Raw genomic sequence first — 15,577 nt, 5'->3', positions numbered from 1 at the left:
TCTCTCCGACACATCAAACTCTAGATACATAAAGGTGATCAAAGAGTTAATCATTGAGAATACAGCTAATCATATGAAATTCTCTCCGACACATCAAACTCTAGATACATAAAGGTGATCAAAGAGTTAATCATTGAGAATACAGCTTTCTCACCTAAGGTCACTATGCAGATAAAAACTTTCTCAACCATTAATGAATGGGAGTTAGGAGTAATGTAGGAAATTTCTAGGACAATAAGAGGATTGATTATTGAAGAACAAAAGTACTAACATATTAATTGAGAGGTTAGCTCTTGAGAGAGGAAAAGGGAGGGAAATCACCATTATTTCCCTCTAATTTTCCCATCAGATCGCATAAATATGATCTGATAGCCACAGTTATCAGAGGCAAGCATGCGCTGCTAAAATGAGCGGGACAATTTAGGGTTTCGATTAAAATATCGTGTATATGGGCTATACGGGTGACGTGGTTGCGCCTCGACGCTTTATTTTTATGTTTCTGGAGCTAAGCCATAATGGAGGTGAAAGGACCTTGTCACATGGACATTTTGATACTCGGGCCTCGGCACAAGTTTTCCAAGAAAGTAGAGATGTTCAAAAAGCCTTCTTTAGAGGAACTTTTGAGCACACAAGGTCAAGAATCTGATCAAACTACAAAAATTAAAAATAAAATAAAACATAAACATAATACATATTTCAACTACATATTACAACAAATAACTTCAGGCTTTAAGACATTTCTTCAAACACCTAGTCCCCATGGACAGAATTACATAGGATAGCTTCACCTCTTCAACAAACAATTTCCTTCGGTCAGACATTCCTTCAAACACGTAGTTCCCCAAAACAGATATAGATAATACCTATCGCGTCTTGGCAACAAAATGCCCAAAATTCCATCCGCTCTTTTCATTTCATTTGTTCTTCGTCTCAGCCTTTGGCTCGTGTGGAAAAAACATAATGAAAAAAAATCATCAGTAAAACCTCCGACTTCAAAATATAATTCATAAAAAGACATACGAAAATGGTACCTTTTGCCTACAATAATGTTATTAGGCACGTAGGGGTATCGCGCAGGGGCATCGTGCGTCCTACATGGATCCAGCCACGTCAGCAAATTGCTTTTGCTCTCAAACGCGAGGAAACACCCGTGACCCATCAGTTCCTCTGCCCTATTCTCTCTCCTCACTTCAACGAATTTCTCATCTCCCTAGCAATTCGAGCGACCACCGCCGAAAGCACGTCCGTCGTAATTTCTCTAGGATTTGGCAAATTTCTCAGACTTTAGTCTTTCAAGTTAGGATTTTTTTCTGCAGAATTCTCATCTAATTTCTCAAGAATGCATGTTGATGCTTTAGATTTTTGCAAACTTCTGATTCAATTTTATGAATAAATTATTAATTAGGGTTTTTAAAGTTGAGATTTTTTTTTGAAAAATCAACATCTAATTTCTAGGATTGCATGTTGATGCTTTAGATTTTTTGCAAAATTTCTAATTCAATTAGATGAGAATTCTCATATTAATTAGATTTTTTTGCAAATTTCTAATTCAATTAGATGAGAATTCTCATATTCGGGCTGATGTATATAGCAATATTTACTAGTATGTAATATAAACTTACGTTTTTTTTTTTTGCTTACATCAGTTAAAGACTATTATATCCAAAAGAAAATTTACAGTAATATGAACTTTAAGTATTAGGCCGTTGAAAATTTTACATCAGTTAAAAACTATTAAATTATCCAAAAGAATAAGGATGCATATATTGTAAAATTTTTAGCTTCATCGGTTTAAAATATAGCTTCAGTTCATTAAAATAAAGTTGATTGCTTGTTCAGTTTAAGTCAACTGTTTGTTCAGCTTCAATCAATTATTTATTTAGTTTTTGTCAACTATTTTTCTGTAAAGTTTATTGATGGTCAATTAATTTGAACAGCCATGGCAGATATTGAGGAGTTTGATGATTTAGATGATGACGACTTGAATAATTGCTCGGTTGATGTGAGAAGTGAGTTGCCTCAGCACACTGATCAGCAGATTGAGCAGAATGAGCCTAAAATTAGGATGAAGTTTAATGAGATTGATGAATTGTTTGAGTTCTACAAAGACTATGCAAAGAGCAGTGGATTTCCAATTAAGAAACTATCAAAGGAGGAAGAATGAAATGTGGATTGTTAGAAGTATAACTTTAGCATGTGGTCGAGCTGGCAAACATAATAGTACTTATCAAAATCCCTTAAAACCACAAGCAAGCTACAGAATTGGGTGTAATGCAAAGATAGCAGCTAAGTTAAATGTGGACGGAAGATGAAAAATATGTGGTTGTTCTAGAGCATAATTATGATCTTAGCCCCCTAATAAAAGTCGTTTCTTTCGTTGCAATCGAAGAATTAGTGCACATGTTAGACATCAAATTAATCTAAATGATCAAGCCGGAATCAAAATGAACAAAAATTTTGGCTCACTAGTACATGAGACTGGTGGATATGAGAATCTGGTGTGTGATGAAAAAGCTTGCAGGAACTTGGTTGATGAATCAAGACGTTTACGTCTCGACTAAGGTGATGTTTCTACGATTATGAAATACTTTTCAAGGATGGTTGCAGAAAATTCAGGTTTCTATTTTGATATTGAATTGGATGATGAGAATCATTTGAAAAATGTATTTTGGATAGATGGTAAGAGCAGAGAAGCTTACAAAGAGTTTGGTGAGGTCGTCACTTTTGATACCGCCTACTTAACAAATAAGTATGATATGCCATTTGCACCATTTGTTAGCGTTAATCTTCATGGGCAAACAATTTTACTAAGATGTGGGTTGATTTCAAAAGAAGACACAGAGACTTTCATATGGCTATTTAGGATGTAGGTTGAATGCATGGATGGATGTGCTCCTCAAGGGATAATAACTGACCAAGCAAGAGCCATGAAAAATGCAATTGATATTGTTTTTACAAACACTAGGCACAATTGGTGTTTATGGCATATAATGAAGAACATGTCAGAAAAGTTAAGAAGGTACACTGAATATGAAGACATCGGTTCTACTATGAAAAGAGTGGTGTATGACACACAAAGTCCACAAGAGTTTGAAAAACAGTGAAATGAAATGGTTGACATGTATAGATTGGAGGATTGTGATTGGTTAGGCGAATTGTACGAGGAAAGAAACCGATGTGTTCCATGTTTTGTCAAAAAATGTTTTTGGGCAAGAATGTCAACTACTCAGCGAAGTGAAAACATGAATGCTTTTTTTGTTGGATTTGTCAATTCAAAAACATGTCTGAAATAGTTTGTTGAGCAGTATGAAAATGCATTAAGATGCAAGACGGAAAAAGAGATGCGGGCCGATGCAGGGTCATTTTCAAAAATAATAGCTACTGCAATAGCTTATGAAATGGAGAGTCAAATTCAGGGAGTCTACACTTTAGCAAAGTTTACAGAGTTTCAAGCTGAATTCACTGAAAAGATATATTGTGAAATTGTAAAATGTCAAGAGGGAGCAGGGGTGCTTAAGTATATCATTCAGGAGGCTTTTTGGTTGGAAAGCGGCAAAAGGATTCCTAAATTCTTCACAGTATCCTTTCGTGAAAAGGATTATGATGTTCAATGTAGTTGTCAGTTGTTTGTGTTTAAATGTATAGCATGTAAGCATAGGCCCTTAACATTATTATCCATCACGAAGTCAGCTTTCTTCCGGAAAAGTGCATTCTAAGAAGGTGGAGAAAGGATGTGAGGCGAGCCCACTCGAATATGAATCTTCAACCGTGAATTTTTTTTAAAGAAGAAAATATGCTTTTGTATAATCTAAGAAGCTGAATTCACTCGAAGATTATACAAAAGCGTATTTTCTTCTTTAAAAAAAATTCACGGTTGAAGATTCATATTCGAGTGGGCTCGCCTCACATCCTTTCTCCCCCTTTTTAAAATGTACTTTTCCGGAAGAAAGCTGACTTCGTGATGGATAAGAATGTTAAGGGCATATGCCTACATGCTATACATTTAAACACAAACAACTGACAACTACATTGAACATCATAATCCTTTTTACGAAAGGATACTGTGAAGAATTTATGAATCCTTTTGCCGCCTTCCAACCAAAAAGCCTCCCGAATGATATACTTAAGCACCCTTGCTCCCTCCTAACAGTTTACAATTTCACAATATATCTTTCTAGTGAATTCAGTTTGAAACTCTGTAAACTTTGCTAAAGTGTAGACTCCCTGAATTTGACTCTCCATTTCATAAGCTATTGCAGTAGCTATTATTTTTGAAAATGACCCTGCATCGGCCCGCATCTCCTTTTCTGCCTTGCATCTTAATGCATTTTCATACTGCTCAACAAACTATTTCAGACATGTTTTTGAATTGACATATCCAACAAAAAAAACATTCATGCTTTTACGTTGCTGAGTAGTTGACATTCCTGCCCAAAAACATTTTTTGACAAAACATGGAACACATCGGTTTCTCTCCTTGTACAATTCACCTAACCAATCACAATCCTCCAATCTATACATGTCAATCATTTCATTCAACTGTTTTTCAAACTCTTATGGACTTTGTGTGTCATACACCACTCTTTTCATGGTAGAACTGATGTCTTCATATTCAGTGTACCTTCTTAACTTTTCTAACATGTTCTTCATTATATGCCACAAACACCAATTGTGCCTAGTGTTTGTAAAAACAATCTCAATTGTATTTTTCATGACTCTTGCTTGGTCAGTTATTATCCCTTGAGGAGCACATCCATCCATGCATTCAACCTACATCCTAAATAGCCATATGAAAGTCTCTGTATCTTCTTTTGAAATCAACCCACATCTTAGTAAAATTGATTGCTCATGATGATTAACGCTAACAAACGATGCAAATGGCATATCATACTTATTTGTTAAGTAGGCGGTATCAAAAGTGACTACCTCAACAAACTCTTGTTAAGCTTCTCTACTCCTACCATCTGTCCAAAATACATTTTTCAAATGATCCTCATCATCCAATTCAATATCAAAATAGAAACCTAAATTTTCTGCAACCATCCTTGAAAAATATTTCATAATCGTTGAAACATCGCCTTCGCCGAGACGTAAACGCCTTGATTCATCAACCAAGTTCCTGCAAGCCTTTTAATCACACACCAGATTCTCATATTCACCAGCCTCATGTACTAGTGAGCCAAAATTTTTGTTTATTTTGATTCCGGCTTGATCATTCAGATTAATTTGATGTCTAACATGTGCACTAATTCTTCGATTGCAACGAAAGAAACGACTTTTATTAGAGCTAAGACCATAATTATGCTCTAGAAGAACCACATATTTTTCATCTTCCGTCCAAATTTAACTTAGCTGCTATCTTTGCATTACACCCAATTCTGTAGCTTGCTTGTGGTTTTAAGGAATTTTGACAAGTACTATTATGTTTGCCAGCTCGACCACATGCTAAAGTTATACTTCTAACAATCCCCATTTCATTCTTCCTCCTTGATAGTTTCTTAATTGGAAATCTACTGCTCTTTGCATAGTCTTTGTAGAACTCAAACAATTCATCAATCTCATTAAACTTCATCCTAATTTTAGGCTCATTCTGCTCAATCTGCTGATCAGTGTGCTGAGGCAACTCACTTCTCTCATCAACCGAGCAATTATTCAAGTCGTCATCATCTAAATCATCAAACTCCTCAATATCTGTCATGGCTGTTCAAATTAATTGACCATCAATAAACTTTACAGAAAAATAGTTGACAGAAACTGAACAAAGAAACTAAATAAACAATTGACTGAAACTGAACAAAGAAACTGAACAATCAGTTGACTGAAACTGAATAAGCAATCAAATTTATTTTAATGAACTGAAGCTATATTTTAAACTGATGAAGCTAAATTTTCTACAATATATGCATCCTTATTCTTTTGGATAATTTAACAGTCTTTAACTGATGTAAATTTTCAACGACCTAATACTTAAATTTCATATTACTGTAAATTTTCTTTTGGATATAATAGTCTTTAACTGATGTAAGCAAAAAAAATACTGTAAGTTCATATTACATCCCAGTAAATTTTGCTATATATACATCAGCCAGAATATGAGAATTCTCATCTAATTGAATTAGAAATTTGCAAAAAAAAAAATCTAATTAATATGAGAATTCTCATCTAATTGAATTAGAAATTTGCAAAAAATATAAAGCATCAACATGCAATCCCTAAAAATTAGATGTTGATTTTTCAAAAAAAAAACTCAACTTTAAAAACCTTAATTAATAATTTATTCATAAAATTAAATCAGAAATTTACAAAAATCTAAAGCATCAACATGCAATCCCTAGAAATTAGATGAGAATTCTACAGAAAAAATCCTAACTTGAAAGGTTAAAGTTTGAGAAATTTGTCAAACCCTAGAGAAATTACGGCAGGCGTGCTTCCGACAGTGGTCGCCCGAATCGCCGGGAAGATGAGAAATTCGCCGAAGTGAGGAGAGAGAATAGGGCGGAGGAACTGATGGGTCATGGGTGTTTTCTCGTGTTTGAGAGCAAAAGCAATTTGCTGACATGACTGGATCCACGTAGGACGCGCGATGCCCCTGCCGATACCCCAGCGTGCCAAATAGCATTATTGTCCTTAAAATTAATTTGAAAATATTTATGATGAGTTGACATAAATTGCAGTTTAGTACCCAAGAGAAGCAAAAGATCCGTAGTGCTGATAACAAACACAAGGACAAAGAAACAGTGGGTTGGGTTGAGAATAATAAGATGATAGTGAATCCAAATCTAATAAAATTATCTGACTAAGATCCTCGTTACCAGCCTTGTTTTAGATTGCCATCATTTCTGTTAATTTACGTGCATGTCCAGAAATGCATTAGCCAGATTGCTGAAGCTCACATTAACAGCTCCAGCTGCAGCATATTTTCTTATGACATCAACGACCTCAGGCTTCAATATTTCTTTTTTAGTAGAAGAATTACAAAGGTAATAGAGAGCTCCCAGAGCATAATTAACCTGCAATTTAGATTTGAAAATAGTAAATGCATAATAGAGGAAAACGTTAAAAAGAAAATTTTGCACTGTACGATCAAAGGTGGTATTTTTAGCTTAGATGTCGATATCATACTTACCGTGTTCCTGACTGGGCTAGATAAACACTGTATGATCAAAGGAATTCCGCCACATTGAGTTATAACTGCAGCATTCTCTGGGTCTGCAAGTTATCGGATATTTCCAGTTACAACTTCGTAAACATGTGATAAAGAATAGATGAGAACAACAATAATTGGGGAAAGCATTTTGCAGACATTCCACACTACACAACGAACAGTTGACATAATCAGGGAGGTATTTTTAGTAGGGGACTTGTGTCTATGTCCATGTTCACATTGGCCCCTTTTAGAAAGTTACATGGATAACAACACAAACAAGCATTTATGTTATGAAATCAGAAAGAAACATCAAGGCTCTCATTTCAAATTACTCAGTGGTGAATGCAAGAAAAAAAACACAGTTTCCTTATCTGATGACTCACCTACACATGAGTTGCATATCCCACCAGCCCCAAATTCAATAAGTCTTTCATTTGGTTCAGTTATACAGTCCAAGAATAGCTCCAAAATATTAAGCTGTGTCCAAGGTCACAATAGTTTGTAACTTGAAATGGAAATGAATAAAGTTCAAATAGGAAATGGAGTACATTTTCCGCTTTTACCTGGCGTAGAAATGCATAATTGTAAGGGTCATATGCAAAATTAGCCAAATGAGAAACAATTTTCTCCTTCTGTTCTGCAACATGATGAAATAGAAATACCAATTAGCCAACCAATGGAAAAGTGCACCAGCACATGCAATTACAAATATATAACGCAGCCTTATTACTAGAGCTTAATGAACAACATAGAAACACTAAAACATGGAACATGTCCCATATTAACAGCATAAAGGAATTATCTAATCACCATTTAATGCATTTTCCATCAAACTGGGCTCAGCTACAGAACAAAACCCTTTGTAGAAGTTTTAGAAAATAATTACAATTAGCTGTCAATGCATCTTCAGCTGAGTGCCAAATTCCTAAATTAGCAAATTATTGACAAAAGGAAAGGGCTAATCATAAATCCTATAAAGCTAACAAGTGAGGGTAATAATAATTAACTTGGTCTACTAATTATTCAGACTGAAATGACTAAAGATTAAGTACACTTTGGGTGCTGATATAATCTAAAGATGCTTTTGGGCATCTGCACACGCCTGTTCTGGACGATAAATGAACAACAGGACCAAAGAAATGGATGTTTGAAGAGAGTAACTCAATGTTGTGTGTCTGTGTGTGAGAATTACTATCTCCACTGGTTAACCTTGGAGATTTACAAATTAGTGCTTATTTACCTTTTAGTTTCATTCAACTAGGAACCAGTTTCATGTACAAGTGCACGTTGCGATGAGGAATGAGTAAGTGCATAGCTCTTGATAAATGTTTTTTGTTCTCCAGGTGTGATGATTGATGAAGAAATTAATAGGAGTTTGACATATCCAGTAGTATAATATAACAACAAATTTCTATTAGAACACCTCGTAGAATAGGGTGATCTATATCATTCATGGGTTGTTAGATGGTTAGTTTGGCAATTGCGCTTATTCTATCAATGGTGTCAACCACCCCTCCTGTAGGGGTGGTTCTGATAGGATTCCTACTATATAGCAACTTTATACCATGCATAATGCATATTTTTTGTTTATATGGTGATATCTTGTCTAAGAAGGGGACTTTGCCTTAAATTCTTAGAGTATTTATTTAGCGTAGATAGGTAGGAAGCCTATATCAGTTTAAGAAACAAATTCAGGTTATATCAGCTAATATCACTAATGTCCTCACAAATAACAAACCTACTCAACAATTTACATGTTACAACTTTTAGTCTCAAAAATATAGGAAATCAACAGAAAATTAAGGAATTAAAACTAGTTGCGGATACGATGGAGAATGAGAAAGAGAAAAATGTAAATAGCGAAAAGAATGATAACAAAAAGAACCTTCACTGGTGGTCTTCTGAAACTCCGTCACAAGTTCCTGTAAAGGGGGAGAAAAACAAAAGAGCACATAAATTAAAATTGAACCAATTGAAACAATTCGAGAATTATTTTTTTAAAAAAAAGAGAGAATAAATTATTAGCAAAATCAACCTGAAGATATTGGGCCCGGGGAGTACCGGATCTCCCAGTTCGCTCCACCTGCCGCTTGTCGTTGGTGAACATCGCAGGGTCTTTGTTTCAGGGAAAAAACACAAACAGGTTGTGTGAAAATTTTACCCCCTTTCGGTAAATAATTGGAATATTTTAAGAATGGGATTTAATCGAGCTCAGAGGGTGAAGAATAGAGAGGAAAGGGATAGTAGGAATTAAGAGAAATTAAAATAAAATAAAATAAAAATGAAGGCAAGAGAAAAGGTTGGGTATGTTTTTGAGCAGAGGAGAGGAGTGATTCTGGTCGCGTGCGATTACCGAACGAAGAGAGGAGACGTGGTCACGTGGGGGTTGGGCTGGAAATGGGTACGGGTCGGAATATATATGCATGATGCATCCAAGCCCGATCAGATATTTATTTCTGGTCACAAATATATGTATACATTTTCTTTTTCTAATTTAGGAGGATAAAATCTACTGACACTGCATTTCATTTTTTCATATGAATTTCTTCATTTTCTATGTTTATAGTTAATGGTATGCTGACCCTTTACTTTTTGCAATAGTATTTTATACACATGTTTATATCTATTAGTGGATTTGTTAACAACATTACTTACGCACAAGCATGTATCATATCATGCACAATATGAAACTAGTAATCTAAAAAGGGTCCTTTAAACCAACGCCCCCAGGGCATTGATCAAGGATCATTTATTGTCCCAGAGTTAATGCAGTTAATTACTTTTATATTTTTACTTTTCTTTTAGTTAAGGGTTAATTAGTTGTCCTACCGCTCTCATAGTTAATTCTCTTATTGACTATTTTAAATATCAAATATAACCTTTTGAGTATAAAATTTGTACTTGCAGAATTTCTGAGAAAATATGTACATGAGTAAACAAAATTCTTAAGCTCTGAAACCAAATAAGTCTCTACTAGCAAGCAAAATAAAAAAATGGCTATGAACTATTTACATATACTAAAATAGAATAATACAAAGTAACATTCCTTATTCATTTCTCAATTATTGAATGGTTTCAAATTATTTACCTATTTTTCACTAATTAAACACTATTTATTATTTTGGTATATTCTACACCAATCAAAATAAAAGTATAAAATAAAATGAAATGGATTCAGTATTTTTGCTTAATTAACCAAGTCTAATTTAGTGACTTATAAAAGTGAAGTAGATAGGTAAAGAGAGGTCATTTTATGGCTTTCTTCTCTTATTTATTTCCATTTCAAGTTACAAACTATTGTGACCTTGGACACAGGTTAGTTTTGGAGCTATTCTTGGACTGTATAACTGAACCAAATGAAAGACTTACTGAATTTGGAGCTGGTGGGATATGCAACTCATGTGTAGGTGAGTCATCAGATAAGGAAATTGTGTCTTTTTCTTGCATTCAACCACCGAGTAATTTGAAATCTAGAGTATTTCAAATCCAAATCTCTAGTTTGGATTTTAAGTTGAGCTAAGATTTCAAATCAAATTATTTTGGATAGATGAATTTGAAAGCCCAAATAGACATATTTCAAATTTCACCCTGCCCTTTGGTATTTACCAAATCCTGACTGGACTCAGCTTCTTCTTTCTCTCGTTTCCAAGTCCCGACCTCTTCTCTCTCGACACAGGTAACCTCTCTCTCTCCTCTATCTCCCTCTCTCTCTCCTCCCTCCCCCTCTCTCCCCCTCTCCTCTCCCCCTATCGTCAAAACCCTAGATCGGATCTAGGGTTTAGGTCTCCCTCTTTCTTCTCTCTCCCCCTTCCGTCGAAACCCTAGATCTGATCTAGGGTTTAGATCTCCTCGGCGGTGGGATGAACATCTCTCGTCACCACGCGCGGATCTTCTACAACTTCCAACACCGTCGCTTCGCGCTCGACATCATCGGCAAGAACGGGTGACTCGTCGAGGGGGTCCTCCATCTCCTCGGAAACCCTCCCGTGAAATTGGACTCTTAGGATTTGCTTCAGATTGGGGATAAAAAGTTCTACATTTTGTTGCCGACAAGGTCAATTTTTGTGACGACGACAGTGCCCAGGATGCCGGCGGTGGGGCCAGCGAAGGGGAGGATGAGGGTGGTGGAGGATGAGGAGGAGGAAGTGGAGGAGGAGGATGAGGAAATGGGGGATGAGAGGAGTTATGGCAGTGTTGCTGTTGCTGGGATCAAGCTTGGGGTTTTAGATCAGCTTGAATTTGGATTGATTTATTTTTGGATTTGGGGTAATTTGTTTGTAGTGGCCAAACACATTTTTGTCTATCAAAAAAATTTTGAATACGAAAGCCTCCACTTTCATGGAACAATACGTGATTGGACAAATTACTTTCGGAATTGGTTGTCTAAACAAATTACTTATCAATTTCAAACAGTCTGTCCCATTTTCTTGATTCCAATATATCTTTGTGGAGAACTATTAGCCAAAGGCTTATATAGATTAGGGCATAGTCAGTATACTATACAAATCCTTTCAATATTCCACATGTGTTGTAAATAATGTGGTCTGCAAATCTTGTGTCTTGTCATGGAGAAGAGGATTAGATGCTTATATAGCTTAGAGCTTAGATGGTTCAAGTTCGTTCCATCATCCAAATTACCAGCAAAAAGCCACTTAATCAATTGAAAGGAACTTGCTACTCAAAGAAATGATACTGAAAAGTTCTATCCAAATTCCAACCAGTTGTACCTATAGGATAAAATCGACAAGCTCGAACCCCACTAGATATCTGATGCTGGTTGAGTTCTCAACAGTTGTTGATCCTGAGCTGATATAACCCGTTCTGACACAATATTTTAGCTAACAGTCTAAAAAGTTATAGACAGCAATGCTAATAGGTTCTAAAGTAACGAATAATATCTTTAGTTTTGCACATTTATAAGTAGCCACACTTTGATATCTTGGTTTCTTTGAGGACCAATTAACAATTGAGATGGGGTGTTGGAAGGATTGGAAGCCAATTTTTGTAATGTTGGCAGTTAGTGTTGCCTAAGCTATGTTGAATACTATGATCAAGAAATTGATTGATGAAAGGATGAACCGATTACTTATCATCACTTACAGACAATTGGCTGCTACTCTGTTTATGGCTCCAGTTGCCTATTTTAGTGAGTGGAAGACTAGGCTGAAACTGACTTCAGAGATTTTTGTCTATCTCTTCTTCAGCGCCATTCTCGGGAAATTTCTAAAATTCTTCGAGTTACAAGCCTTAACGCTACTTCTTTCATTGTGCCTGATTGAATTAAAGAGTGTAGTGAGTGTATGTGTATTTGTGTTTCCAGGACTTCTCTTACTCTTACTCAGTATCTCTTCTTCCTGGGGCTTCAGTATACTTCAGCGACGTTCTCTTGTGCTTTCCTGAATATGACGCCGGTGTTCACTTTCCTACTTGTCTGAATACGAAGGTCTGTGCTTATTTACATAGTCACTTATAACTCCTAGTGTTTGCATGTCCTGTTCAAGATGATGTTCACAGGAATCACATAACAGTAAATAACCTTTTTACCCACAGTTTAAGCGGAAATTTAACTAAAGTGATGTATTATTTCAAAAATTAATAAAACTTGTAACCCTCTGGGATTCAGAGGGTGTGAATATTAATAAAGGGTATTCTATTTCCAAATGAAAAAAAAGGGTAATACTTTTGGAAGAGAAAGTACTGTTGAACTTTGAGAATGTTCATAGCTTATTTGATTATAGTCCAAAAGACACTTGCATTGAAAATTTGTGTGAACAAAATATGTGTGTGTGTGTGTGTGCAGGTTATTAATGAGTTCTGCAAGTCAGTAGAAACATTGTAATTCTTGAAAGTAGCCTAGTTTGAATCTCAGCAAAAGTCAGATTTTAAAGTTCTCTAGAAAATTGAGGGGAGAGGGGCATAAGAACAGCAGCTCCTAGGCATTACTTGGCATCTAAACATACGCAAGCATTTATTGAACAATTGATGATTACTCCAAAAATAAACAACTTCAATTGGAAAATACATTCGCTTGAACAAGCAAAAATTAAATATTCACGTATATGTTACATTATCTTACATTATCAGACTGCAATTTCTTAACTGTATCAAAAGGACAGATTGATGTAAAACACAACTATGCAATTTCAGCAACATTTGTCACATGATACCATTGGTCTAACTCCAAAATAACTTGAATTTTATCCCACATAACATAAAACCCAGAAACTACAAAATAAGATATTACCTAGCCTGAAACGATCATATTAAGAGAGACTAAGGATAAACTTAAGGCTATCTTTAAATGCTTTTACACCTTCATACAATCCTATCAATTGAAAATTAAATATGCAGACAACACTAACACCATCTTAACCAAATGAAAATCAACCTATCACTTGAATTTTCACCCCCCAAAAACATATCAATATAACCTAAATTTTAAGTATAATCAAGCTCCCAGAAACTGTTACGTCAATAAGATAAAAAAGAAAAACGGTTGTACCTTTGAGATGAGAAAAGCTCTCCCTACTCGAATTAGCTAAGATTCCATCAAAATCATCAAACGCTAATGCATGTTCATAATAAAATCATCAAAAAATCAGAAACAATTGGTTAAAATAATGTTTAGATTGCATGAAGCACCATCAGTGGAGATCACATCGAGAGTAGTAGCTCTGATCTAGGGTTTTGCCGCGAAGATCACGATCTAAACCCTAGATCAGATCTAGGGTTTCGACTGTAGGGGGAGAGGCGCGGGGGAGAGAGAGAGAGAGAGAGAGAAAGAGAGAGAGAGAGAGAGAGAGAGATTGTACCTGAGAGCTGAGAGAGAGAGAGCGAGCTGAGAGAAACGGGACTTGAAACGATTGAGAGATGAAAGGACAGTCGGGTCGGGATTAGATAAATAACAAGTGTAGGGTGGAATTTGAAATCCTTTGCTTTGGGCTTTCAACTTTGAGTTGAATTGATTCGAAATCTTGGTTTAAATTAGAACTCAAACTAGTTATTTAGATTTTAAATAGTCTGAATTTTAAATCTAGGACTCAAATCATAGTTTTCAAACACAGCCTAAGGGTTAATTAGTTGTCCTATCGCTCTCATAGTTAATTCTCTTATTGACTTTTTTAAATATCAAATATAACCTTTGAGTATAAAATTTGTACTTGCAGAATTTCTAAGAAAATATGTACTTGAGTAAACAAAACTCTTAAGCTCAGAAACCAAATAAGTCTCTACTATCAAGCAAAATAAAAAAATGACTATAAACTATATACATATACTAAAATAGAATAATACAAAGTAACATTCCTTATTCATTTCTCAATTATGGAATGGTTTTAAATTATTTAACTATTTTTCACTAATTAAACTCTATTTATTGTTTTGGTAAATTCTACACCAATCAAAATAAAAGTATAAAATAAAATAAAATGAATTCAGTATTTTTCCTTAATTAACCAAGTCCAATTTAGTGACCTATAAAACTATAAAAGTGAAGAAGGTAAGTAGAGAGAGGTCATTTTATGGCTTTCTTCTCTTAAGAAATATGTTCCCATAAACAAAAAGTATTAATTAATTAATTAGCTTCATTAATCCCAGTTTCCCAAAGCATATGCTATATATTAACAGTAGTGATGACTTTTTCGAAATTCACATTTTTAAAGGTGATAATGATGTTAATATTTATGGTAAACTAACAAAAGCCATAAGAAATTCCCATGGCCAGTTTGGTCACGTGTCGACTTCTCATCGCATGAAGAGCTCATCCCAGAACACAGCAAATCCTGCTCCAATAATTTCGACAGCCGGTCCCTCTTAACCGTCCTGGACCTTTTAACGACCCCGCTTCCAAAGCATGACATCAACCCCCTCTCTTCATCACACGTCACCACCCAACCGGCCCCCACCACACCCTCGCGGGCCCCACCAAATCTAATGCCCTCACCCCGCTCAAACCAAAAGAAGCTCATCAAAGAACCGTTAAATCAATAATGATCCTTCCATTCCCACCAACCGATTCTCCTCTCGCCGGAATTCCACAACTCCGGCAATGTCAACATCATCTCAGCCTCCACCTCCACCTCCACCTCCGCAGTCGATCTCTATCGCCCGCCCCCTCCCCAACCACTCTCGCACCGCCAACACAGTCTGGCCTCATCGCTCCTCTTCCAAATCCGATCGCACACGGACAGGCGTGGTATGCGACGCCAGCCACGAATCGATGCCACGTCAGGTTGGAACACGTGGCACCACACGTGTCAGCAGCCTGACAACGTCGTCCCCGTTGAACTCGACAGGCAGACGCACACTCGACCCCCTGCATTTCCCCTCCTGGAAAAGCCCCTCACGACCGAGTACGGGAGAGGGTGGGGAAAGGAGGAGAGATTGCCGGGTCGAGCCCGAGACGGGATCTAGGTGGGTCCCGGGGGGGAC

At 36.1% G+C, this 15,577-nt stretch overlaps 1 protein-coding gene and 1 pseudogene across 10 annotated transcripts; one reads left to right on the top strand and one right to left on the bottom strand.

Annotated features, from left to right (window-relative positions):
• On the bottom strand, nt 590-14,070 carry LOC109837437 (armadillo repeat-containing protein 7). Of its 10 annotated transcripts, none has more exons than XR_002246278.1 (10): nt 13,960-14,062; nt 13,650-13,712; nt 9,183-9,262; nt 9,033-9,069; nt 7,711-7,784; nt 7,531-7,624; nt 7,127-7,209; nt 6,813-7,010; nt 6,683-6,708; nt 590-935 (listed from the first exon to the last, which is right to left on the bottom strand). XR_002246278.1 is itself a non-coding variant. In XM_020405671.1 (9 exons), exons 3-8 carry the CDS (start codon nt 9,252-9,254, stop codon nt 6,843-6,845), a joined length of 528 nt encoding a protein of 175 aa, XP_020261260.1. In that variant the 5' UTR covers nt 9,255-9,262; nt 13,650-13,712; nt 13,960-14,062; the 3' UTR covers nt 590-935; nt 6,813-6,842. The 10 variants fall into 10 exon arrangements, 8 of the variants coding, with proteins under 8 accessions (XP_020261260.1, XP_020261265.1, XP_020261267.1 ...); XR_002246279.1 differs by having other exon boundaries at nt 6,817-7,010; XM_020405671.1 differs by lacking the exon at nt 6,683-6,708.
• Nucleotides 11,233-12,602, top strand: LOC109838692 (annotated as a pseudogene).

The sequence above is a fragment of the Asparagus officinalis genome, chromosome 4, assembly GCF_001876935.1.
Source record: "Asparagus officinalis chromosome 4, Aspof.V1, whole genome shotgun sequence".
Taxonomy (NCBI): domain Eukaryota; kingdom Viridiplantae; phylum Streptophyta; class Magnoliopsida; order Asparagales; family Asparagaceae; genus Asparagus; species Asparagus officinalis.
This window is presented reverse-complemented; position numbering and strand designations above follow the sequence as displayed.

What these genes read in the sequence shown, in the direction of transcription:
- LOC109837437 (XM_020405677.1), bottom strand. Translation starts at nt 9,254, where the DNA reads ATGTTCACCAACGACAAGCGGCAGGTGGAGCGAACTGGGAGATCCGGT. An exon ending in CCCGGGCCCAATATCTTCAG is followed by an intron (nt 9,070 to 9,182) that starts GTTGATTTTGCT and finishes CCCCCTTTACAG; the next exon opens with GAACTTGTGACGGAGTTTCA. An exon ending in ATTATGCATTTCTACGCCAG is followed by an intron (nt 7,625 to 7,710) that starts GTAAAAGCGGAA and finishes CCTTGGACACAG; the next exon opens with CTTAATATTTTGGAGCTATT.